The following is a 27,744-nucleotide window of genomic DNA, read 5'->3' as shown; positions in this document are numbered from 1 at the left end:
TCAAGTCTTGTGATCTCCTCGTAGCAGGGGAGTAGTGTCAACAGCACCTCTCCCTGGAAGAATAAGCCCGTTTTCTGGTGTTTCACAGTTTATATATGTGCTTGACTCTTGTTGTCCTCAGATGATCTTGGTTACCATGGGGACGCTGTTGACTCAAAACCTCCTCCCTTCTCCTTCTGCTTACTGGAAATCTCTGCAGCCCTTGCCAGTAACTTATTTCTCAAGTTCCTCTTTTCTGTTAACACTTCAGCTTTTCTGAGAATTCATTCGTTTAAATCATTTCTTCAAAATCACATCAATCATATTCAATCATTTAATTACAACTCTCTTTCACATAAAAACAATTCATCTGATCATATACAAACATTTTCATTCCTTATTATTCATTTCATATTTTACCAACATCTTAATCATTTGATCAGTTGTTTAACATCAGCTTTTCTTGCCCTGCTTGCGACATCTTCTTCACTTCCTCTTTTTCTCTGACTCTGCACTCTTTATGAAAAACAACTCATATAATCATCCATTTCACTTATTTGTAACATACTTTTTCTAATCAACTCTTAATTTTAACACATTAATACTTCATTTGATCATACTTGTCATGTTAGAATCATTCTTAGACATATTCCATCATCTTCACCACTGAGTTCATTCCGTGGGCCTCCCCATTTGCAATGGAAAAGTCCGGTATGACCTCACTTACTTCTGGAAGGCACCAAAACTGTGCAGTTTAATCCAACAGCATGTATATTAATCCCATGGCACGTATTATATTCCAAGATGAACACAAGATGAAAGCAAGCTTAAAGTCATCTTTCCTGACAGTAGATACAATTAATAACCAGAAGAGTGCTAAACAGAAATAAAAGAAGCGTATACAACCGTGTGAAGTTCAGAGTGGCGTCACAGCAACAAACAATCTGTCAGAAGCAAGTTTTTGCTCCAGTACAAATCAGATATATTCAATATTTGTAATGTTTATCGAATTTGATCTCATGTCCCTGCAATATCTTTGTATGCCGTGGTTGGAAAACCAAAGCTCAGAGTGAAATAAAACTATTAGCATGAGAAACGTGGAATCATGAATAAAGTGAGCTGATACGAGTTTATAGTCCTATCAGCCTTCCTGTTAAAAAAAAAACTGGTATAACTGAACTCTTGATTTTTATATTGTGAGAAAAGATTTAAGCGTGACATGTTGGAGCTTTCATATCTTCATTTCATCCCCCAGTAATCATCGATTATCCATTAATGCAAAAGATAAACTGAATGAATTTTTTTTTTTACCTAAAAGTAGTACTGCAGAGAGGAAGTATATGTTTAAAATCATTCATTACAGAAACCAGAGATGCACATCATGGTAGAAAATAGAAGCTTCCTCTGCGTCATGTTTGAAATTAAAAGAGGGCACTGTAAACTGCAGTGACACTTTATTTCAAATTTATTATTTAGGAGACATTTGAACAGTGATTTCCAGGCAAACATGGTAATATCTTTACGATCCGTGGTGCATCATCAAAAGTGCATAGCGCAAGTTCATTTAGCACGCATCCAAATCCACTATTTACATGAGCTGTAATCTGAGTGCAGCATAAGTCACAGGGTTTTAAAAGAGTTATATTTTGTCGCTTAAAGGGAAAGATCAACATTTTTCACAATTTTTTAGAAGTTGTGGGTTCTCTTTCACTCGGTACAAATGTGAATTTAATTGGCACTGTATGATTCAGAAGCAAAGTCCATCACATCGGTTTTAGCTTTGCCCGTGCCATTACATGTATAGACAGTTAGTCGTTGATGGTGTTTGTGTTTGAAATCAATACTGCACAGATTAATTGAGTCCCAAGTGAAAAGTTGAAGACCAAGACATCTAAAAGTAGAGCCAAGGTTGAAATGACATTGTTCCCCATTAATTACTCATGCACTTGTTGTGGGAATAATGCATTTGGAAGATGGGGCCAGATCTAGGTAATACTTGTGCAAATCCCTGTGGATAAGTCACTCTCGTCTATATGACATTCCCCAAAATAAAAAAAATACTTAAATGCATATATTTAGTAGGGTTCTTTAGTGATATGATTTATGAAATATGAGTTGATAAATAAATATTCTTTTATGATTCTTGAGCAGTATCATGAAATACTGAGAAACAGGTTCTGAGGTCTTTCTAAAGATATATATATATAATCCAGTTGCAGTTCATAACTGGGAAATGATGCCATTGTGTTGGAACACAATGACGTCCTTGTTTTACTAAGTTACAGCCTTTATATAGCAGGTGTGGTGCCTAAGCGGTTAGTGTGCTTGATGTCAGAGCAGAAGGTTCCCGGTTCAAGCCCACATTCTCTGTGTTTTGTGGAGTAACGTCAGGGTCACATCTGTCATAATGCTCAACTCCAAATCAACATGCAGATCGTGTCTACTGTGGTGACCCAGAGTGCAAAAAGCGAGCAGTCGAAGGAACTTATTCACAGTCTTTGTACAGTAGTGTTCAGAATAATAGTAGTGCCATGTGACTAAAAAGATTAATCCAGGTTTTGAGTATATTTCTTATTGTTACATGGGAAACAAGGTACCAGTAGATTGAGTAGATTCTCACCATTCCAACAAGACCAAGCATTCATGATATGCACACTCTTAAGGCTATGAAATTGGGCTATTAGTAAAGAAAAAGTAGCAAAGGGGGTTTTCACAATAATAGTAGCATCTGCTGTTGACACTGCAAACTCAAAACCATTATGTTCAAACTGCTTTTTTAGCAATCCTGCGAATCACTAAACTAGTATTTAGTTGTATAACCACAGTTTTTCATGATTTCTTCACATCTGCGAGGCATTAATTTTGTTGGTTTGGAACCAAGATTTTGCTGGTTTACTAGTGTGCTTGGGGTCATTGTCTTGTTGAAACACCCATTTCAAGGGCATTTCCTCTTCAGCATAAGGCAGCATGACCTGTTCAAGTATTTTGACATATCCAAACTGATCCATGATACCTGGTATGCGATATATAGGCCCAACACCATAGTAGGAGAAACATGCCCTATCATGATGCTTGCACCACCATGCTCACTGTCTTCACTGTGAACTGTGGCTTGAATTCAGAGTTTGGGGGTCGTCTCACAAACTGTCTGTGGCCCTTGGACCCAAAAGAACAATTTTACTCTCATCAGTTCACAAAAATATTCTCCATTTCTCTTTAGGCCAGTTGATGTGTTCTTTGGCAACTTGTAACCTCTTCTGCACGTCTTTTATTTAACAGAGGGACTTTGCGGGAATTCTTGCAAATAATTAGCCTCACACAGGCGTTCTTCTAACCATCACAGCACTTACAGGTAACTCTAGACTGTCTTTGATCATCCTGGAGCTGATCAGTGGGTGAGCCTTTGCCATTCTGGTTATTCTTCTATCCATTTTGATGGTGATTTCCGTTTTCTTCCACGCGTCTCTGTTTTTTTTTTTTTGTCCATTTTAAAGCATTTGAGATCATTGTAGATGAACAGCCTATAATTTTTTGCACCTGCGTATAGTTTTCCCCTCTCCATTTCAACTTTTTAATCAAACTATGCTGTTCTTCTGAACAATATCTTGAATGTCCCATTTTCCTCAGGCTTTCAAAGAGAAAGCGCTCTTGGGGGCAACTGTTTGTTGTGATTTGGCGCTATATAAGAAAAAGTTGATTGAAGTTGATTGAAAAGCATGTTCAACAGGTGCTGGCTTCATCCTTAAATAGGGACACCTGATTCACACCTGTTTGTTCCACAAAATTGATGAACTCACTGACTGAATGCCACACTACTGTTATTGTGAACACCCCCTTTTCTACTTTTTTTTTACTAATAGCCCAATTTCATAGCCTTAAGAGTGTGCATATCATGAATGCTTGGTCTTGTTGGATTTGTGAGAATCTACTGAATCTACTGGAACCTTGTTTCCCATGTAACAATAAGAAATATACTCAAAACCTGGATTAATCTTTTTAGTCACATAGCGCTACTATTATTCTGAACACTACTGTATAACTGTCTTGGTGTTAGGTGCAATGTGAAGGTGCTGACATCACACCTAGCATGAGCGGAATGTCTTCATGTTGAACAATATGATTTGCAATGTGCTTAAAAAATACATTACACATAAGTTGTGGAGGCCGATGACCTGAGACTGGGTTAGCATTTTAAAGCAGTGTTTCATAATGGATTTATTCTGTGTTCAGAACCTTAGAAAGCTTGGAAAGACCTGACATAAGTTGTGGAGGCCGATGACCTGAGACTGGGTTAGCATTTTAAGCAGTGTTTCATGATGGGTTTATGCTGTGTTCAGAACCTTAGAAAGCTTGGAAAGACCTGACATAAAAAAAAAATCCTTACTTCTGGAAAATGTGTGTTCGTGAGATTAACTCGGAGACAAATATGGATCAACTACTTAGCCTGTCACAGTAGAGCTACGCTAACGTTTTCTTTTGGGCCAAATTGTGTGGTGCTGGAAAGTTAACTGTACATAGAATGTGAATATATATAATATATATATTTCATATAGCAGTAATGTCTTCTTAAAATTAATTTTAAAGATGCATTTTCAACATTAGTAAACATTATTGTCTCACTAATTGTAAACACGGCTCCCTTGGCTGTGACGTCAAGTCAGATATCTCGTGTTGCTCATTTTCAATCAATCAGCCTGACAGAGCGTTGAAGGCATTTCCCGCCACGCTAGAGGTCGGAGGTCTCCAACCTTCTGAGGATTTTGAAAGCAGCATTAATCCTTCAGGTTGTCTTGAAAACCCATTAGTGTCAAATAATGCAGTGTTAATGGCTAAAGTTAGTGTTAAAACTTTCTTGGATTACTTAGCACAATGCTAATCGGCTAATGTTGGTGTGAAACTCACTTGTGTTTCATAATGGGCTAATGGGTGTCACATAATGTTTGCATGAAACTCATTTGTGTCACATAACGCCATGCTAACGTAAGCATGAAAACATAGGTCAGTACCATAACCATGAACTAACATGATCTGAGTGCTTAAATTTTTCAGCAACAGGATTTATAATGCGTCAAAAACATACATACTTAGAAAGCTCCTAATTTTGTTTAAGAAAATATTACTGCACTTCTTCGCGTAATTTTACAGAACAGCTAATGACTGACTGAGTACGTTAGATACACAGATTGGGTCTTGTAGAATTTTGGTACAGATCAACATTTTTTACATTTCAGCCCAAATCATGGGAAAATCCCCAATAAAAAGATCACTTATAATTCTTAAGTTGCAGTTTTGCAGTCTACCATAGCTTTTATCTTTTGTAGGACATGCTGAGAACACGCCAAAGGGTCACGTGGATCGTCTGCCACTGCAGCTCGCCCTGACCGAGCTGGAGACGCTTGCAGAGAAACTGAACGACAGAACGAGTGGCCGATCAGATCGCGGAGACGCAGCAGCTCGCCCGCAGCGTCAGTGATCGCCTGCTCAGTAAGGTGACCGAACTCACATGTGCTCGCTCATGCACGTACACTCCAGTCAAATCGTCTGTGAGCCCTTTAACACCGTGGCTGTGTTATCACCACCCGCCAAACACCTGCCAGTATGTGGCAGCCACCTATTTCACTTTTCCACACATGAATTGAGGAGACATTTTTGTATTTAGAGAAATTATTTCCAGGGAAAAGATGCCATTATCATTCCTAAACAGTAGCGAGCGCAGCGTCGGAGGCATTGCCTCTCCATTACCACCCTGAAAACACAGTCTTGCAGCTGGAAATCTGAACAAATGCTGCTGTGAATAATAGGAATCAGGAGGTAATTGAGACATTTAATTGGAAAGTGTAAGAGGGCTGTCTCTCTCACCTGTCTCTTCCTCCCTCCCCCTCTTGTGCACTTTTTCTCTAGTGCAGTGATTTCAACCTTTTTTGAGCCGCGGCACCCTTTTTATATTTACAAAATCCTGCGGCACACCACCAACCAAAATAATATTATAATGCTATTACCTCTGGTTTTGCGCAAAACCCAATTATCGCAGTAGAAAATCGATACAGAAAACACCGCATTTCGAAAATCCTCAAGCATTTTGCACTCTGATCTCAAGTAGGGCTGTCATGATTAGGAATTTCTGGAGACGATTATTTGTCAGACAAATAATTGCGATTGACGAATATATTGTCTATTTTTTTTTTTTCCCCTTCTTTATATTCTACTATTGTAGTATAATTACACAACTCTGGAAGAACGTTTGGTTTCTGTGAGTGGAGAAACTGGAATGGTGCAACATTTTATTTTATCTTCATTTTACATACAGTCCAACTTTTTCTGATTTGTGGTTTTCTGTTGCATTTCTGAAATTGTTTCTCCTCATCAGTCACGTTTTGTGCTTAACACTGCATTAAGCTCAAGATTGAACAAATAAATACCTTTGGAAAATAACAGCTGTTAAAGTTCAGAGTTTCTCACCTGCTTTTTGTGATCTCTGCGTCTGAACATTGTTTTTTTTTTTTTTGGGCTCGTTCATTCATATATTCTCATTTTTTAAATATGTTTTTAAAGATATTGACCGTTTATTCATCTCATGAGCTCATAAATTCAGCATACGACGCGAACATGGTGTTACAAGGACGGTAACGGCAGAATCACACCTTTAGAGAAAGTTCAGACGAGAAGTAAAGGCAGCTTCACGTTCCGTTTTGTTAAAGTTCACTCGGGTTAAAATCCTCTCTCTGCTCCTCGCTCGCTGCGCACTGAACGTGTCACGCCTGCATTCAGGAATCTCCCCTCACGCACCCCTCCCTCGCAGTCTGCAGCCTGTTAACTCCGCGTGCGCGCACACACACAGGCACAGACACCACACCCGACAGCTCCGCATTTTAGACGGCTTTTGAAGGAGATGGCACTGTTTAATCGGCCGTCAGCCTCCTTGTATTGTCCCGCCTTAAGACGAGAGCGAGGCTGCAGCACGTTTGACGTCAGATTCTGAGTCGTTTTATGCTTGTGGATAAAATAAATAATTCACGGTAATCGCGAATATGAAAAATAATCGCGAATATGAAAAATACCCACGGCACCCCTGACGATCGATCACGGCACCCTAGGGTGCCGGTTGAGAATCACTGCTCTAGTGTGACTGCATGTGTTTTTTGTCTTCTCACCATGCTCCCTTGCTTTATTCCTCTCTATTAGCTCTCGCTCTCCAGGACTCCAAGATGAGCTGATTTGGCCAATCTCTTCCGTGCCACGCAGAATTCCATTTGCTGCGGTGATGCTGCAGAATTCCAATAGGAAGCGGCCTCCTCTATTATCCCTGTAACCGTCCAATGAAATATTCATTCTTAGTCTCACAGTATCTAAATGGCAGGAATAGGACAGATAGCAGCACGAAGGATGATGGGTTTCACACGTATGCCTGTGTTTATGATGCAGTACCCTCTGTGACAGCTGAGGCATGAAGACTTTTCTCAAAGCAGTCAACCTCTTGAGGGAGCTGCATGGTGTTTGTAGACGCCAAACGTCTGTCCCAGTCCAACTAATGACTTATTTTGTGTAATATCTGAGCCACAGTCAAACACAGCTACAAATTGCTTGCAGATACGACGTCTTCTTCTGGGAAAAGTGGTCTGATGCATTATTCCGCTGCAGGTAGTAGACCGGACTCAACAGAGACTCAATTTGTGTCCATTGAACAAAGAAAAACATCAAAGTGTCCAGTTTTCAAGCTCTGTATTTTGACATTTGCTTTTTGCTGTTAGTTTGATAAGGCCAACTCACATTGGGGCCTTATGTATGAAACCAAAATTCACCTATTCATGTAAGAAGCATACATATGAAGAAGTAAAAAAAAAAAACCTGTGATTCGTTTGGTGAATTCAAAGCTAATACCAAAAAACTTTTAAAACTCTCACAACAATGCACCCACTAATATGTTTATGCTCATAATCTGATTTTATTTTATTTTATTTATTTATTTATTTTTTAAGACAAGGAGTGTGTGTGATTGGGTGTAGTGTTGTGTGCTGTGCATGCTGCTACACCCTTTTGATTATGTAGTGTGTGTGTGCGCTTGTATGTGCGATACATAGTGTTGCTATGTGTCTCTACCTGTTGAGTGATGTTTAATGCTTTGCATGTGTTGTATTTATTTGTGATGTTTGATGTTTTTATATGTGCTATATTTATCTGTATCTAGGGACTACAGATGCAAATTAGCCTAAGGCTAACTCTGGTGCAGTACATCAAATGGTAACATTTATGTTTTGAATTGAATTGAATTGAATTGAATTTATTTATTTTGGACACAAACTCGACAATAATAAAAACTGATACACAAGACAATTCCACAGTGACATGTGTGACCAAAAAGGGGGTGAGCAGAAGCAAAGCTTATAAACGCCCACCCCATATATACATACATACATATATACACATTTTAATTACACATGGTCCCGTTCAAATAAATTAAATTGATTGATTGATTGATTGATTGATTGATTGAAGTCCTGCATAGGGCCTGAATACCCGTGGTAGGGACGCCAGTCTGATGCACATTAATTCCCCACCTCCTACGTATTTCCAGCTGGGTGTACTGAGACAGTGCAGATGAACTGTCTTGTCCAAGGAAATGGACAGGCAGCATGACCAGGAATTGAACCCCTGTCTGTAGCTATATTTGAAGACCTACTAGGAATCAAACCCAGTTCTACATATTGGTAGGCCAAATCCATATCCAGAGTTGGGTAAGATGACTTTGAAATGTAACCATATAGTCATTAAATCGGCAAAGTCCCCACATGCCCATTCCATAGTCACTTTGAACTGCTGCCATCCAGTAAATGCTACAGTATTCTGGGCTAGAACCACAAGACTCAAGGACAGTTTCATTCCAAGTGCAATACACACCTTAAACTACACCTTATAATAGCAAATCATCTGCACAATGTGAATTTACTGCCAATGTATGCTACACGTGCCTAGTCTGCCAATTTGCACAACATATATAGTATTTGTATATTACCTTTATACTATATTTGTATATTGCTTTTATATTTTTTTCTGTATTAGTTTTGTGTTGGCCAAGTGGTTAATGCGCTTGGTTTCAGTTCAGAAGGTTCCGGGTTCAAATCCCACCCCTGCCACATTTCTCCATGTAATGTGGAGTTGCGTCAGGAAGGCCATCCGGCGTAAAACCTGTGCCAGTTCAACATGCAGATCCACCTTGGATTTGCTGTGGCGACCCCGAGTGCAAACAAGGGAGCAGCCCAAGGGACTTACTTAGTTTTGTGTATATGTTTATCGTTCTTTCTTTTTTTAACTTAACGGGAGAGTTGCATCCAAATTCCATTGTGTTCTCCACTGTACAGTGACAATAAAGAAATTCTAATTCTAAGTGTAATCACACGCACATACACATACACCTACTAAACAGGTTGGTCATTGTTGTGTCCCAAAGTTCTTGAAATGGTGCAATAGCTCCACCCGGTGGATATTTACCATATACCATTTATCTATCGATCGATTGATAGATCTCTCGATCGTTTCCAAACCCTGTCCATGTTCCACTGACCTTCCTGTGGCCCCGAGCTGCATATGAATACCTTTGAAAACATTCATTTGTTTGATGTAACTGCTCCTGTTACTGGATTTCTTTTGCATGTTTTTATGTTGAAGTCTTGGGAAAGGAATGCATCCAGGAAACCTTTGAACATTTTAATTTACACAGAAAGGGGCATTATTTTTGTGAGTAACACAATATTTTCAACACAAGCAACAGATTTAGGCAGGATGCCAGAGTGGCAGCTTGATAGCTGGTCTGCATCAGCTACTTTGGTTTTATAAGAATCACTGATTGCTTCTTTCATCTGCACACTCATATAAATCAAGTACATTCATTTTTTTTTACAGCTTATTCATCCACTCTGCAATATGTGCTAAGACTCAGTACTGGTGTCAAGCGATCTAGTAGCAGCCCCCGACCTCCACCCCAGAAGACCCCACTATCCACCGCCTCCACCATCCTTGCATGTTTCAACTTTGTGTGCAGGATTGACCATTCAAGTGTTGGCTTGAATGCCAGGGATTACCTTTCTCCGCAGTATCCTCGATGCTGCCCTGTTTCTTGAGTGATCTATAAAAAGAGTAGATCCTTAAAGAGCAGCACGATTTTCAGCAAGCCTAACTGTTTTTGATGTAAATGTCAGTGATTGACTCCATCATCTCCGACTAAAGGGCAGGTTGTGCCAATCCACATGGAGAAAAATCTATTCTGCTGTTAGACAACGAAAGAGTGTCAGACTGGAACTTCATCACGAATCTATTCCAGAGAAACAGTAATTATTTTACTTCATCAGCGGCCAAGGTTCACCTGAATGTACAGTAAGTGAATTAGAATGTCTGTACTATGTGACTCGTTAAACTGAGATCAGATAAATTATTGCTGAAATCATTTATCACAGACAGAAATACAGACACAGCCCACGTTTCCTTCAGTGGACCGTGCATGGATGTCCTGTAATTATCCTGTGATTATCCTGTTTTGTTTGATTTGTTTACAGAATACACCTGAGCAAAAACTAATTTTAATCATGTTTCCTTTCTCTTGTTTTGGTGTGCATTTTGAATTAAATTAATCCAGAGCGTTTGAAAGTTATCAAGGCCCGTATGCATGAAGCATCTCAAAGTCCTCTAAAAGAGCTCCTAACTTAGCCTAAAATTTCCTGGCAAAGAATCTTACCCTCAGAGTGAGCCAGGAGGTGTCTGAGAGCGAGTCTGAGCACGAAGGAGACTGAAACGCCTATCTTAGTGAGGAGGCGGGGTTGACCCCATTCCTAGGTATGACGTGGTCCTGTAAGAGCTGTGATTGATTGTCATGGAAATCGAAGGGGAAATAAAAAATAAATAAATAAATGCACTCTGTGTTCCTACATATGAATGAACAGTAAAATCAATCAATCACATAACTGCATAGGAAATGCGTAATCATGAAAATAATTTCATGTCATGATGATGATACTCAACAAAATTAAATTGGTGGGATCGACAGGCCGGTTGCTAAACCTGTAAATGATTGTGCTGCAATGCATTATGGGAGTTCTGGGTTTTAAATGTTGATGTTTTGGTTCATTTTAGTTTAAAAATGTTGTTAGTGTTTGTTTTTGTAGTTCAATTGGTTTAGTGAGTTAAGTGTCACCATTTTGTCACCATAAGTGAAACGTTTATCATGTTTGATGCCATCCGTGTTGTTTTATCTGAAGAATAACAGTGCCTCCTAGTGGCAGAGTGCCGAAAAGACAAAAGCTCTCTCCTGTCTTTCATTATTTTATGCAGTTCATAACAAACTGAATTGTGAGAGAGCTTGAAGATATTTGAACATATCTCATTCATATGCTGATTATCTACATATTAAAAGTGTGTGTGGGTACGTGGGTTTATTAATAAGTTCAATGTAAGTACATAATATAATTGTAAATACATTAAATTACATGCATGACACAAAGTGAAAACACTAATTTCCATTGTTGTCCGTTTAAAAATCAAATGACAAAATAGAAGTACGTAATAACAAAATAAAATAATAATAATAATATTAATAATAAAAATGATAATATTAATATGTGTATGAGGTCTGTTAGAAAAGTAACGGACCTTTTTATTTTTTGCAAAAACTATATGGATTTGAATCGTGTGATTGCATCAGCCAAGCTTGAACCTTCGTGCGCATGCGTGAGTTTTTTCACGCCTGTCGGTTGCGTCATTTGCCTGTGAACACGCCTTGTGGGAGGAGTGGTCCAGCCCCCTCGTCTGATTTTCATTGTCAGGAAATTGGCTGATCGACTGCCGCTTTGCTTCATCAAAATCTTTTCAGAAAGTGTGAGAGACAGCCAAGTGGAAACCATTTGGAAAATTCAGATGGCTTTTGGTGAAGATCTTATGGGGATCACACAGATTAAGGACAATTACAACTGGATTAAAGATGGCCCACAGTGACGGTGGCCCACTTTTTCTGCACTTTTTAGTCACACGACTGAAAAGCCACCGAAAGCTGTCTGAATCTTTCGAATGGTGCAAGAGCTGGGCATGTTAGGGCTTGTCCTGTGAGACCAACACGGAGGTGCTTTCGTCCCACGCCATGAGCGGCTCCATGGCGAATTTCTCCGCTCCGCTTTCCATTACAAAAACTCCTGTAACAGTGGAATGTGCTGAAAAAGTGCTATGTCCAGCTGTCTTGCCATTTCTCTGGTAGTCAGACGACGTCCCGGATCAACAAAGCATTCACTTTGGAAATGATCTGGTCGTTTCAGCCTGTCAATCGCCGCTCGGTGCGCGGCGCGCCATCTGCCGCTGTGGGCCGTCTTTAATCCAGTTGTAATTCTCCTTAATCTGTGTGATCCCCATAAAATCTTCACCGAAAGCCATCTGAATTTTCCAAATGGTTTCCACTTGGCTGTCTCTCACACTTTCTGAAAAGATTTTGATGAAGCAAAGCGGCAGTCGATCAGCCAATTTCCTGACAATGAAAATCCGATGAGGGGACTGGACCACTCCTCCCACAAGGCGTGCTCACAGGAGAATGACGCAACCGACAGGCGTGAAAAAACTCATGCATGCGCACGAAGGTTCAAGCTTGGCTGATGCAATCACACATGATTCAAATCCATATAGTTTTTGCAAAAAATAAAAAGGTCTGTTACTTTTCTAACAGACCTCGTATATAACAAGAACCTAAACAATTTATAAATACATTAAGACAGCAAATTAACATAAAATAATGACATAGATCAAGCAGGTAGCATGTTACTGACTCACTGTCATCCTACATACGGAGAATATCTCTGCTTCCTCTCTGTCTTTTCCACCAGCTTGTCTGCTTAAGACACACTTAGGCGTCTTTACTACTCTCACCAGTTTGGTACCTTAGGAGCTCTCTTAAGGCCTAAGGTGCTTTGGGGACAACTTTCATCTTACCAAGGGAAAATTATAAGAAACGTCTAAGAATGTGAGAAATTCTCAGACTTTTCTTAGAATACAACCCCTGGCAAAAAATTATGGAATCACCGGCCTCAGAGGATGTTCATTCAGTTGTTTAATTTTGTAGAAAAAAAGCATATCACAGACATGACACAAAACTAAAGTCATTTCAAATGGCAACTTTCTGGCTTTAAGAAACACTATAAGAAATCAAGAAAAAAAGATTGTGGCAGTCAGTAACGGTTACTTTTTTAGACCAAGCAGAGGAAAAAAATATGGAATCACTCAATTCTGAGGAAACAATTATGGAATCACCCTGTAAATTTTCATCCCCCAAATTAACACCTGCATCAAATCAGATCTGCTCATTGACATTGACCCTGTGCCATGACATTGACCCTATGTGTCTTTTTGCAAGGAATGTTTTTGCAGTTTTTGCTCTATGGCAAGATGCATTATCATCTTGAAAAATGATTTCATCATCCCCAAACATCCTTTCAATTGTCCAAAATATCAACATAAACTTGTGCATTTATTGATGATGTAATGACAGCCATCTCCCCAGTGCCTTTACCTGACATGCAGCCCCATATCATCAATGACTGTGGAAATTTACATGTTCTCTTCAGGCAGTCATCTTTATAAATCTCATTGGAACGGCACCAAACAAAAGTTCCAGCATCATCACCTTGCCCAATGCAGATTCGAGATTCATCACTGAATATGACTTTCATCCAGTCATCCACAGTCCACAATTGCTTTTCCTTAGCCCATTGTAACCTTGTTTTTTTCTGTTTAGGTGTTAATGATGCCTTTCGTTTAGCTTTTCTGTATGTAAATCCCATTTCCTTTAGGCAGTTTCTTATAGTTCGGTCACAGACGTTGACTCCAGTTTCCTCCCATTCGTTCCTCATTTGTTTTGTTGTACATTTTTCAATTTTTGAGACATATTGCTTTAAGTTTTCTGTCTTAACGCTTTGATGTCTTCCTTGGTCTACCAGTATGTTTGCCTTTAACAACCTTCCCATGTTGTTTGTATTTGGTCCAGAGTTTAGACACAGCTGACTGTGAACAACCAACATCTTTTGCAACATTGCATGATGATTTACTCTCTTTTAAGAGTTTGATAATCCACTCCTTTGTTTCAATTGACATCTCTCGTGTTGGAGCCATGATTCATGTCAGTCCACTTGGTGCAACAGCTCTCCAAGGTGTGATCACTCCTTTTTAGATGCAGACTAATGAGCATATCTGATATGATGCAGGTGTTAGTTTTGGGGATGAAAATTTACAGGGTGATTCCATAATTTTTTCCTCAGAATTGAGTGATTCCATATTTTTTTCCTCTGCTTGGTCTAAAAAAGTAACCGTTACTGACTGCCACACTCTTTTTTTCTTGATTTCTTATATTGTTTCTTAAAGCCAGAAAGTTGCCATTTGAAATGACTTTAGTTTTGTGTCATGTCTGTGATCTGCTTTTTTTCTACAAAATTAAACAACTGAATGAACATCCTCCGAGGCCGATGATTCCATAATTTTTGCCAGGGGCTGTAATGTCACTCTGAGCTATTTTTAGCCTTATGCTGCTTCGTGCATACAGTCCGAGGTTATTTAGAATTTGCAATACTTTGTCTTAGGTACAGATTACATTTGTGTTGAAATCAATCAATCAATCAATTTTTTTTTATATAGCGCCAAATCACAACAAACAGTTGCCCCAAGGCGCTTTATATTGTAAGGCAAGGCCATACAATAATGATGTAAAACCCCAACGGTCAAAACGACCCCCTGTGAGCAAGCACTTGGCTACAGTGGGAAGGAAAAACTCCCTTTTAACAGGAAGAAACCTCCAGCAGAACCAGGCTCAGGGAGGGGCAGTCTTCTGCTGGGACTGGTTGGGGCTGAGGGAGAGAACCAGGAAAAAGACATGCTGTGGAGGGGAGCAGAGATCGATCACTAATGATTAAATGCAGAGTGGTGCATACAGAGCAAAAAGAGAAAGAAACAGTGCATCATGGGAACCCCCCAGCAGTCTACGTCTATAGCAGCATAACTAAGGGATGGTTCAGGGTCACCTGATCCAGCCCTAACTATAAGCTTTAGCAAAAAGGAAAGTTTTAAGCCTAATCTTAAAAGTAGAGAGGGTGTCTGTCTCCCTGATCTGAAAGGTAATTAATACTTTTTAACTTGAAAAAGTTACTGTTCTGTGATGTGTGGTGCACTTTCATGTGATGGATAAGATTGCGCGCCCCAGTTGTGATCAGAGAAATTTATTTCGCCTTTGGCAGTGCCACGGTGCAAAGTGTCGTGTGGTGAAAACATTCATTTCGAAGTAAATAAAGGCTTCTGGTAATTAAAGTTACACTGTGTAGTATTTAGTGCATCTAGTGGTGACGCTTTAGATTGCGTTACACTGTCACCAGTCATGATTTTGTCAATGGGGATTCATGCTTCCTTGTTGTCTGCTTTGATAAGCGATATGTATGATGCACCATTTCACAAAAATGAGGGTTCTCAAACTTGCTAGCCTGCTCTGGCAATAGTAGACGGTATATAGGGGAGCAACCACTGATTCCTCTTCTTTTTTCTCGAGTCCTCAATTCAAAATATGAAAAATGGGGTAAGAATGTCTCTTTTGGGCTGCTGCATTAACATGGTGGTCTCCATGAGGGGGTGTGGCCCCCATGGAGATATGAAGTTTATGAAAACTCATTGATTCATTGTTGCAGGTAATTAATTATACACTAATGATTATGAATGCTTCCTTCCATTTCTGCTGACACCCATAATTCCGACACGTTGTATCTTTAACATGGGCCGTCTTCAGTTTTCTGTCTCGTCACTGGCAGCATGTGTGACTTGAAAGAAAATGCATTCGATGTAATGAAAAGGCTGAAGATCTACAGACTGTGTGCACGTGTGTATATGCTGCACGCAAATGAAACGACCTTCAGCAGTGTGATTGTGTTGCTAATCCTTGACGAGGTGTCTGTTCCTCTGAGTGGGACTTTGTGTCCTCCAGAGGCTGAACTCTGGATGAGCGTCTCTTTGTGGTGCCGTCTCCTCAGACCCCAAATGTGATTGCTGTGTCCCTTTTAGCAACTGAACTCGGAGCAGGGGTCACTGGTCCTTTGTGAGACACTCATTGAGACCGTATACGGCGAGCGGGGACAGGTCCTGAAGTCGAAGGAGAGAAAGGTCTTTCTCTTTGATGACGTTCTCATCTGCGCCAACATAAATGTCAAGTAAGTCCCTCTTGTCGAGCATATTGAACTAACTGCCCTTCCTTTCACAGTTATTTTGCTAATTTGCTCATAATGCGTAGCTCTGGCATGAAGTTTTGTGAAAGTTTTGAAGGGGTAGTCAGGCCAAACTGCACTGATAGGAGAAAATGGCTATTAGGTGGCATAGGGCTCTAATGTGATGCCCTCAGCTTTGCAAGGATATTCAGACAAAATGCATAGTAAAGAGAAATAGCTGCCGGGGTTTTGAGTGCTATCTGGAGTTGCAGGAGCTTTATCAGCTTTAAACAAATGGTTGAATGCCTAACTACAGCTGCAGGAGACCTAGATTACTGACATAAAACATTTTTTTGGTTTCCTTCCAATTTATCTTCCGTGACAGGACCATTGATCACATCTCTCTCTTGCGCCCTCTCCCTTTCTTCCCCACTCACGCTCTCTCTGTCTCCCGAGAAATAAACAGGAAGGGGTTTCCATATATTTTGCAAAGCTCCTGTCAAAAATGTTGCTGAAAGCCCCTTTTCTCCAGCCTTCAAAGTAATCACTCCATGTCTTATTCACCTCAAGTGTCCTGAAGTTGACTTTGTCTGCCCTACAGGATCATGACAAACCGATCACAGTGTTGATTGTCTGACTGATTACAGGAATACATGAATACAAATGAATTTGTCCTCATAGCCAGGGGTGCAGTTTTGGCAGAGAACACGACTTATCATAGGGCTTTTAATTCCCACTCCCTCGTCTTTCTGACATTTCAAACAGACTCTCCTGTTTTGGAGCAGCGGGTTTGTTAGCAGGATGCCGATTTCTCCCAGGTAGTTTAGAGCGACAACAACCCTGGAGAAATAACCACATAGGGAGTAGTTAAGGGGAGCGGGGGGTTTCATCTTCAAAAATTGTCAAGATTTATCAGCCAAACCGCTACAAACTGTAGTTCCTGACAATCCTGAGCCACTTGTATTAAAAACTGCCTCACCCACCATGATTGCTAAGACAGCACCGTAATGCCATTACCACAGAGCAGAAGTGTCACTAGATGTTGCTGTGACCTGAGTCCATGTCTGTCCAAACACAGTACGTGTTGTCCAGCTGGGATGTCCAGATCCACAGATCTCCACAGCGGCTTCTGTTGGCGGCCAAACCTCCTGTCAGTTCAGCGCACAGACCAAAGCCACACTGCCAGCAAGACACTGATTGTCTGCAGACTTATGTTGTGCCAAGAGTGCGAATGGCCACACATTTTCCAAACAGTGCCAAACAAGCGGTGTTAGATGTTCGTGTGTGTCAGCTGGAATTTGGCTGACACCTGCCGCGAGAGGGATCGATGGGTTCGCACAGCGCACAGTCTCTTTCAGCCACTGGTGTGCGCAAATAGTTGTAGCAACAGGTGTATGGCACCAGTTTTGAAATCGGATGAAATTTTCACGCCATTCAAAAAATTCATTCTGATTTGCCAATCATTGCTAGTGCGTAGTCCGGCTGTTTAGTCTTAACAGCTTCAACCACCTTTGAATGTCTTTAAATGGGGTATTCCTATTGAGAACAGTTTGAAACTTGCTGATCGTGCTCCATTAGAACAAACAATTTGAAACAGAAGCAGCGTTTGTTGCAGTGCTGCCCGAGAGCCCAGCTTCTTTTGTCTTTGGGCGGGTTTTATAATCAGCAAGTTGCCAGGTCTGCACTTTATAAGCTAGTCTGTTAGGAGGCAAGCCAGATTAAGCCACTTCATTGTTGCACCTTTTTTTTGGATAGTGGGCAATTGCAATAGAACGACACTCTCTGTAATAGTGGTGTAACTTGATACCAAAGTGGTGTTGATTGCTCAATTCAATTTTCAATTATTTTCATTTATATAGCGCCAAATCACAACAGAGTTGCCTCAAAGCGCGTCACACAGGTAAGGTCTAACCTTACCAACCCCAGAGCAACAGTGGTAAGGAAAAACTCCCTCTGAGGAAGAAACCTCAAGCAGACCAGACTCAAAGGGGTGACCCTCTGCTTGGGCCATGCTACAAAACAGAAATTACGGAACAATTCACAGAACAACTCACGGACGATATACAAGAAATGCTGTTGGTGCACAGGACAGGAGGATCGCCAACGAACACACTCCCATCTCTGGATGGAGCTGCACCTTAAACAGAGAGAAAAAACAGAATCAGGCATCAGAAAGACAAGAAATAATGTATAATTTGTCAGCATTAAACAACAAGAAAAACAGAGAAATACTAATGTGATCGTCAGCCACTAGCCTAAACGTCACTAAAAGACCCAGAATTTAGGTAAAGTTGAGGCCGCGGCCCACTCCAATTACTAATAAAATGAATTAAAAGAGAAAAAGCGTAAAACAAAACTGTACCAGTATGCTAGCCATATGAAAGGGAAAATAAGTGCGTCTTAAGTCTGGACTTGAAAGTCCCCACAGAATCTGACTGTTTTATTGACGCATGGAGATCATTCAACAGAACAGGGGCATGATAAGAAAGCTCTGTGAACCGAAGACTTCTTATTCACCTTAGGGAGACAAAGTAGTCCTGCACCCTGAGAACGTAAAGCCCGGGCCTGTACGTAAGATTTAATGAGGTCAGCTAGGTAGGAGGGTGACAGTCCATGAATAATTTTTATAGGTTAGTAGCAGAACCTTAAAATCTGATCTCACTGGGACAGGAAGCCAGTGAAGGGATGCCAAAATGGGTGTAATGTGGTCGAACTTTCTGCTTCATGTCAAAAGTCTGGCTGCAGCATTTTGAACCAATTGGAGACCCCTAATGCTAGACTGCGGTAAACCAGAAAATAGAACATTGCATTAGTCCAATCTAGAAGAGATAAACGCATGGATCAGGGTCTCAGCATCAGCCATAGACAGGATGGGATGAATCTTTGCTATATTTTGCAGGTGGAAGAAAGCAGTCCTAGTAATATTTCTAATGTGGAGGCCAAAGGGCAACGAAGGATCAAAAATTACCCCAAGGTTCCTCACTTTGTCAGTGTGATGTATGACACACGAGCCGAGGCTGAGCGTTAACTGGTCAAATTGATGCCGATGTCTCACTGGACCAAGAACCATCATTTCACTCTTATCAGAGTTTAAAAGTAGGAAGTTTCTAGACATCCAACTTCTCACTGCTGCAAGGCAATCTTCTAAGGATTTTATGTGAATGAGATTACCAGTAGTTATCAAATCATATCAAATCAATTTTATTTATATAGCGCCAAATCACAACAAACAGTTGCCCAAGGCGCTTATATGTAAGGCAAAGCCATACAATAATTACGGAAAAACCCCAACGGTCAAAACGATCCCCTGTGAGCAAGCACTTGGCGACAGTGGGAAGGAAAAACTCCCTTTTGACAGGAAGAAACCTCCAGCAGAACCAGGCTCAGGGAGGGGCAGTCTTCTGCTGGGACTGGTTGGGGCTGAGGGGAGAGAATCAGGAAAAAGACATGCTGTGGAAGAGAGCAGAGATCAATCACTAATGATTAAATGCAGAGTGGTGCATACAGAGTAAAAAGAGAAAGAAACACTCAGTGCATCATGGGAACCCCCCAGCAATCTAAGTCTATAGCAGCATAACTAAGGGATAGTTCAGGGTCACCTGATCCAGCCCTAACTATAAGCTTTAGCAAAAAGGAAAGTTTTAAGCCTAATCTTAAAAGTAGAGAGGGTGTCTGTCTCCCTGATCCGAATTGGGAGCTGGTTCCAGAGGAGAGGAGCCTGAAAGCTGAAGGCTCTGCCTCCCATTCTACTCTTACAGACCCTAGGAACTACAAGTAAGCCTGCAGTCTGAGAGCGAAGCGCTCTATTGGGGTGATACTATGAGGTCCCTAAATCGCCATGTATAACTGAGTATCTGCATAGCAGTGAAAGGTAATCTCAAAACGCCACAATATGTGCCCAAGGGGTGCTATATAAATGGAGAAAAGCAGGGGGCCTAAGACAGACCCCTGTTGAACCCCAAATTTCATGTCAGTAAGGTTAGAGGTAGTGTTACTGTACAAAACACAGAACGACTGGTCAAGTATGACGTCAGCCATGCAAGGGCACTCCCAGTAATCTCAAAGTGATTTTCCAGCCTATCAAGTAGAATATGATGATCCACTGTATCAATGCAGCACTGAGATCTAACAGCAACAGAACCGTAGTGGTGTCCGAATCCATTGTAAGCAGAAGATCATTCACCACTTTAGTGAGAGCCGTCTCTGTGGAATGATATTTTCTAAAAGCAGACTGCAGTGACTCAAAGAGATTATTCTCAGTAAGATAGTCTACGAGCTGCCGTGACTCTACTTTTTCCAGAATTTTAGAGAAAAATGATAGATTTGATATCAGCCGATAGTTTGTCAATACACTAGGGTCAAGATTAGGTTTCTTAAGTAATGGTTTAATCACTGCAGATTTGAAACATTTAGGAACAGATCCAGAACTTAAAGAAAGATTAATAATTTCCAACACAGTCGGCCCAAGAGTGGGCCACAGGTCCTTAAACAGTTTTGTTGGTATAGGATCAAATAAACAAGTTGTGCTTTTTGTTGACATTACGAGTTTTGTCAGCATGCCTAGTGAGATGTCAAATTCTGTAAATCTAGGTAATACCTCAGTAGTGGCGCCCACATCAGTAGCAGGGTGTAGTGGCTGGATTAAGGCATGCCGGGATATGTTTAACCTGATATCTTCTCCTTTATATAAGGATAGCAAACTACAGGTGGTTGTCCATGCAAAAGTGTTGCCACCGTGTTGAACAAGAACTTTGAGTTATGCTTGTTTTTGTTGATCAAATCAGAGTAGTAAGTCCGCTTTGTAGCCAATAATGCATGCTTATAGTCTAAGATAGCATCACGCCACGCAAGGTGAAATACTTCTAATTTTGAACTACACCATTTCCGTTCTAGACCTCTTGCTTTATGCTTGAGGTTACGCAGATAATCATTGAACCAAGGTGACTGTGATTTGGGGGAGCGCGTTTTTAACACAGGTGGTGCAATCATGTCGAGTGTAGTTTTGAGCACTGAGTTTAAACTATCCACAAGTCTGTCTACTGACTGGGTAGTTGTCAAATGTGAAGCTAAGATATCAGGCAATCTAGCTTCGAGTTCAGTCTTAGTTGAGGAGTTGACGCATCACCGTAAAGATATATAAGGTTGTTGTTCCACTAAACACGGCAGCGAAACTGTAAACTTAATAAGTGAGTGATCAGAGACCACTGATGTAAGAGGCATGATCAATATTCGTGACAGCAATACCACGTGCGAGAACCAGATCCAGGGTATTTCCACTAATGTGCGTCGAATCCCGAATGCATTGCCGAAATCCTAATGCATCCACAATTTCCATAAATGATTTGCAGAGGAGATCAGAAGGCTTATTTATATGAATGTTATAATCACCAATGATCAGAATGTTATCTACACTAGTTGACAAGTTAGAGATGAACGCACAAATTCATCTAAGAATTCAGAATATGGGCCAGGAGGCCTATATACAGTGACGAAGTAATACGACTGATTTTTATTCTTCTGACCTTGGCAATGTGTAATATCTTGAGCAGAGCGGAGAATCAGATGCTCAAATGAGTGATATTTGTAACCCCCAGCTAATAAGGTAAACCTAGATTTATAAATAAGAGCAACACCCCTGCCTTGCTTCGCATCTAAATGTATATGCTGGTGGGCAGTTTTCATTTAAGGGGAGGACAGCTGTAGGTTTAGCCCAATCATATCTAAGTCATGATCAATAATTAGATCATTGATCAACAATGATTTTGAGGACGTGATCTTATGTTAATGAGACCCAGTCTAAGGACTGGGGTTGACAGTTGAACTGTTTGGGTTTAGGGGTGGTTCCAGAGTAGCATATATAAGATGCCTAGAAGTAGGTTTGTGTTTAAGACATTTCATACGAGTTGTAGGTAGCAGACACGAAATCTTTGCAATTGCTGGAACAACCACTGGGCCATCCTCAATTTCAACATCATCCAATAGTAATGGGTCTCTATCCCTCTATGATTTTTAGGACACGACTACGGAAGCAGGCCACAGTCTCAACTTGTTGAAATTCCCTCCCTGGCAAATAAACTGCACTATCACCATCGTGGATTTTCTTCACTAAATTTCCCGCTAAGCTAATGGATTCCACACCCACATTTGTCATAAGCCTTGAAGGGTCTCTAATCATCTGCTCCGTGGCCTGCTGTAGATTCCTAATGTTACCCTCCCTGTAGAGCTCTATCTATGTTTGCAGACAAGATGGCGGCGCCTTCCCCAGTAGGGTGGAGGCCGTCTGGCATCAGCAAGCCACGGTGGCCCCAGAATGAAGGCCAGTTATCAATAAAGCTAAAGCCTTACTGTCTACAAAACTGCGCCAGCCACCTATTTAATGATGTCAGCCTGCTAACGCCTCATCAGTACCCCGGGAGGGGAGGGGACCAAAGACTATTAATCGATGCCGACACATCTTTCTGGCAAGGTCACAAGTCCTCTCTATGACCATTTTTGTGACCTCTGAGTGCTTCATCCTGATATCATTGGTGTCAACGTAAATAACTATGTGACTATATCTCATGTCATGTTCCTTCGTCTGTCTTCCCTTCTGCAATCCCCTATCACTAAAGTTCGGTGTTTCGGCCTGGAGACAGGAGTGGAAGTCACTCGTGGGCTCAGAGAATTCACATCTGGCAAATCCAAGGATGCAGATAAATGTTTTAAAATTCACAGCAGTTACACTGAAAAACTAACAGAAGTATTAAACATGTAAAAAAGCAGCAGCTATAAAATACACAAAACAGTTAATTAACTAACAGGAGTGAAAATGAAATGAAATGAAATGAAAAAATGATGAGAAGGGTCAGAAATAGCTAACGCAAGCTAACCGCTAGCGAAAATGCTAGCCGCTTCTAAGATTTACACAGGAGTAAAAATTACTTAAAATTCACAGCAGTTCAACTGAAAAACGAACAGAAGTATTAAACGGGTAGAAAAGAAACAGCTATAAAAAGTAACAACGGAGAGGGAAGGTGTCGACCTAGCTAGCGAAAGCTAACCGCTAGCGAATGCTAACTGCTAGCGATTCACAACAGGACTGTTGTTAAATAACATTCAGAGTAGTGTCAGATCCCACTTTTTAGATACACGGCACACGCTCACCCTCCGATGAGTGTGTTTGTGTACAAAACCAGCTCTCCGTCTCTGGGGTCCGACCTTCGTGTCTCCACGGGTATTACCCGGCAGGGCTGCACAAAGGCTGTTCAAGCTGGTGGCGAGGAGATTTGTCTAGCTGCTCACTGCCTCCATCCGGACGTCCACCCCGCTGAAGCTGATCTCGCACCCCGGTCGAATAGCCTTCTCAGGAACCAGGATACGAACCGGCCACGCCCGTTAACGGCAGCTCTCCTCTTATGGATCAGGGCTCTTGGAATGTTGCTAGATTTTGAATTTCGTGACTCGTACAGCGAGTCCCCAGGATGTGTTATTTTCATTAAAAAATCAGACTATCCTTTTTAGAGCCTTTTTGATGTTGTACACCCAATAAACTTTAACTTTTTACACCTTAAGAAGCATCAATAATCCAATGTCCGAGCCTTAACACTTTAACTGCATGCTTGGAAATTTATTGCAGGTTTTGCAAGTGCCAATAACATAATCAACATAGATTATATGGTGATAATTTCACAACAGTAATTCAAGTATAATTAGAATAATGATTGGCAGAGATTTTTGTTTTTAATTCAATAATTCTGACTGATCTTACTTTGACTGGGACTGGATTGACTTCTTAACAATTTTTTCTAGGAGTGAGGGAAGGAGGTTTTTGAGGTTAGGGTCCCCAGCTCGATGAACTTGATTTCCTCTTCATCAGCTGTTAATCGTTAGCTGACCATGATCCTTGTGTGATGTTGTAATCCTTCAGGAAGTTAATCCACATAAGAATTTATTCCGTCTTCAATCAACCATAAATTGATCTAATCCATTCTGGTATGCGGTGATGTTCCTTGAGAGAGAAATCGTTGAACATTCCCCACTCAGACTTAAGGCCAGTGGTTACTCTCCGTTGTTCTGCTACTCCGTGACTGGACGGCCTGAGTGGGAGTTGAAAACTCTCTCAAATGACCTTCATGGCTCCAATCCTCTCACTCCACAATTCCAATTGCTGCTCACAAGATGGTCAAGTCTTGTGATCTCCTAGTAGCAGGGGAAGTAGTGTCAACAGCACCTCTCCCTGGAAGAATAAGCCCGTTTTCTGGTGTTTCACAGTTTATATATGTGCTTGACTCTGTGTCCTCAGATGATCTTGGTTACCATGGGGACGCTTTGTTGACTCAAAACCTCCTCCCTTCTCCTTCTGCTTACTGGAAATCTCTGCAGCCCTTGCCAGTAACTTATTTCTTCAAGTTCCTCTTTTCTGTTAACACTTCAGCTTTTTCTGAGAATTCATTCGTTTTAATCATTTCTTCAAATCACATCAATCATATTCAATCATTTAATACAACTTCTCTTTCACATAAAACAATTCATCTGATCATATACAAACATTTTCATTCCTTATTATTCATTTCATATTTTACCAACATCTTAATCATTTGATCAGTTGTTAACATCAGCTTTTCTTGCCCTGCTTGCGACATCTTCTTCACTTCCTCTTTTTCTCTGACTCTGCACTCTTTATGAAAAACAACTCATATAATCATCCATTTCACTTATTTGTAACATACTTTTTCTAATCAACTCTTAATTTTAACACATTAATACTTCATTTGATCATACTTGTCATGTTAGAATCATTCTTAGACATATTCCATCATCTTCACCACTGAGTTCATTCCGTGGGCCTCCCCATTTGCAATGGAAAAGTCCGGTATGACCTCACTTACTTCTGGAAGGCACCAAAAACTGTGCAGTTTAATCCAACAGCATGTATATTAATCCCATGGCACGTATTATATTCCAAGATGAACACAAGATGAAAGCAAGCTTAAAGTCATCTTTCCTGACAGTAGATACAATTAATAACCAGAAGAGTGCCTAAACAGAAATAAAAGAAGCGTATACAACCGTGTGAAGTTCAGAGTGGCGTCACAGCAACAAACAATCTGTCAGAAGCAAGTTTTTGCTCCAGTACAAATCAGATATATTCAATATTTGTATGTTTATCGAATTTGATCTCATGTCCCTGCAATATCTTTGTATGCCGTGGTTGGAAAACCCAAAGCTCAGAGTGAAATAAAACTATTAGCATGAGAACGTGGAATCATGAATAAAGTGAGCTGATACGAGTTTATAGTCCTATCAGCCTTCCTGTTAAAAAAAAAATGGTATAACTGAACTCTTGATTTTTATATGTGAGAAAAGATTTAAGCGTGACATGTTGGAGCTTTCATATCTTCATTTCATCCCCCAGTAATCATCGATATCCATTAATGCAAAGATAACTGAAATGAATTTTTTTTTTTACCTCAAAGTAGTACTGCAGAGAGGAAGTATATGTTTAAATCATTCATTACAGAAACAGAGATGCACATCATGGTAGAAAATAGAAGCTCCTCTGCGTCATGTTTGAAATTAAAAGAGGGCACTGTACACTGCAGTGACACTTTATTTCAAATTTCTTATTTAGGAGACATTTCTTGAACAGTGATTTCCAGGCAAACATGGTAATATCTTTACGATCCGTGGTGCATCATCAAAAGTGCATAGCGCAAGTTCATTTAGCACGCATCCAAATCCACTATTTACATGAGCTGTAATCTGAGTGCAGCATAAGTCACAGGGTTTTAAAAGAGTTATATTTTGTCGCTTAAAGGGAAAGATCAACATTTTTCACAATTTTTTAGAAGTTGTGGGGTTCCTCTTTTCACTCGGTACAAATGTGAATTTAATTGGCACTGTATTGATTCAGAAGCAAAGTCCATCACATCGGTTTTAGCTTTGCCCGTGCCATTACATTGTATAGACAGTTAGTCGTTGATGGTGTTTGTGTTTGAAATCAATACTGCACAGATTAAATTGAGTCCCAAGTGAAAGTTGAAGACCAAGACATCTAAAGTAGAGCCAAGGTTGAAATGACATTGTTCCCCATTAATTACTCATGCACTTGTTGTGGGAATAATGCATTTGGAAGCTGGGCCAGATATAGGTAATACTTGTGCAATCCCTGTGGATAAGTCCACTCCGTCTCTATGACATTCCCCAAAATAAAAAAAATACCTTAAAATGCATATATTTAGTAGGGTTCTTAGTGATATGATTTATGAAATATGAGTTGATAAATAAAATATTCTTTATGATTCTTTGAGCAGATATCATGAACATACTGAGAAACCGGTTCTGAGGTCCTTTTCTAAGATATATATATATAAATCCAGTTTGCCGTTCTAACTGGGTAAATGATGCCCTTGTGTGGAACACAATGACGTCCTTGTCTTACTAAAGTTACCAGCCTTTATATAGCAGGTGTGGTGCCTAAGCGGTTGTGTGCTTGATGGCAGAGCAGAAGGTCCCGGTTCAAGCCACACTCTCTTGTTTTGTGGAGTAACGTCAGGGTCACATCTGTCATACTGCTCAACTCCAAATCAAACATGCAGATCGTGTCTACTGTGGTGACCCAGAGTGCACAAAGCGAGCAGTCGAAGGAACTTATTCACAGTCTTTGTACAGTAGTGTTCAGAATAATAGTTAGTGCCATGTGACTAAAAGATTAATCCAGGTTTTGAGTATATTTCTTATTGTTACATGGGAACAAAGGGTACCAGTAGATTGAGTAGATTCTCCCCATTCCAACAAGACCAAGCATTCATGATATGCACACTCTTAAGGCTATGAAATTGGGCTATTAGTAAAGAAAAAGTAGCAAAGGGGGTTTTCACAATATAGTAGCATCTGCTGTTGGACACTGCAAACTCAAAACCATTATGTTCAAACTGCTTTTTTAGCAATCCTGCGAATCACTAAACTAGTATTTAGTTGTATAACCACAGTTTTTCATGATTTCTTCACATCTGCGGAGGCATTAATTTTGTTGGTTTGGAACCAAAGATTTTGCTGGTTTACTAGTGTGCTTGGGGCATTGTCTTGTTTGAAACACCCATTTCAAGGGCATTTCCTCTTCAGCATAAGGCAGCATGACCTGTCAAGTATTTTGACATATCCAAACTGATCCATGATACCTGGTATGCGATATATAGGCCCAACACATAGTAGGAGAAACATGCCCATATCATGATGCTTGCACCACCATCTTCACTGTCTTCACTGTGAACTGTGGCTTGAATTCAGAGTTTGGGGGTCGTCTCACAAACTGTCTGTGGCCCTTGGACCCAAAAAGAACAATTTTACTCTCATCAGTTCACAAAATATTTCTCCATTTCTCTTTAGGCAGTTGATGTGTTCTTTGGCAACTTGTAACCTCTTCTGCACGTCTTTTATTTAACAGAGGGGACTTTGCGGGGAATTCTTGCAAATAAATTAGCCTCACACAGGCGTCTTCTAACCATCACAGCACTTACAGGTAACTCTAGACTGTCTTTGATCATCCTGGAGCTGATCAGTGGGTGAGCCTTTGCCATTCTGGTTA

General features: G+C 40.5%; 1 protein-coding gene across 1 annotated transcript in view; it reads left to right on the top strand.

The window, feature by feature from the left end:
* The window catches only part of arhgef10la (Rho guanine nucleotide exchange factor (GEF) 10-like a), a 468,560-nt gene that overhangs the window by 141,396 nt on the left and 299,420 nt on the right, over positions 1 to 27,744 (top strand). The window contains 3 exon segments of the mRNA XM_034165874.1: positions 5,312 to 5,394; positions 5,396 to 5,468; positions 16,039 to 16,184. Of these exon segments, the coding sequence (XP_034021765.1) occupies positions 5,312 to 5,394; positions 5,396 to 5,468; positions 16,039 to 16,184 (302 nt within the window).

This window comes from Thalassophryne amazonica, chromosome 3, assembly GCF_902500255.1.
Source record: "Thalassophryne amazonica chromosome 3, fThaAma1.1, whole genome shotgun sequence".
Classification (NCBI taxonomy): domain Eukaryota; kingdom Metazoa; phylum Chordata; class Actinopteri; order Batrachoidiformes; family Batrachoididae; genus Thalassophryne; species Thalassophryne amazonica.
This window is presented reverse-complemented; position numbering and strand designations above follow the sequence as displayed.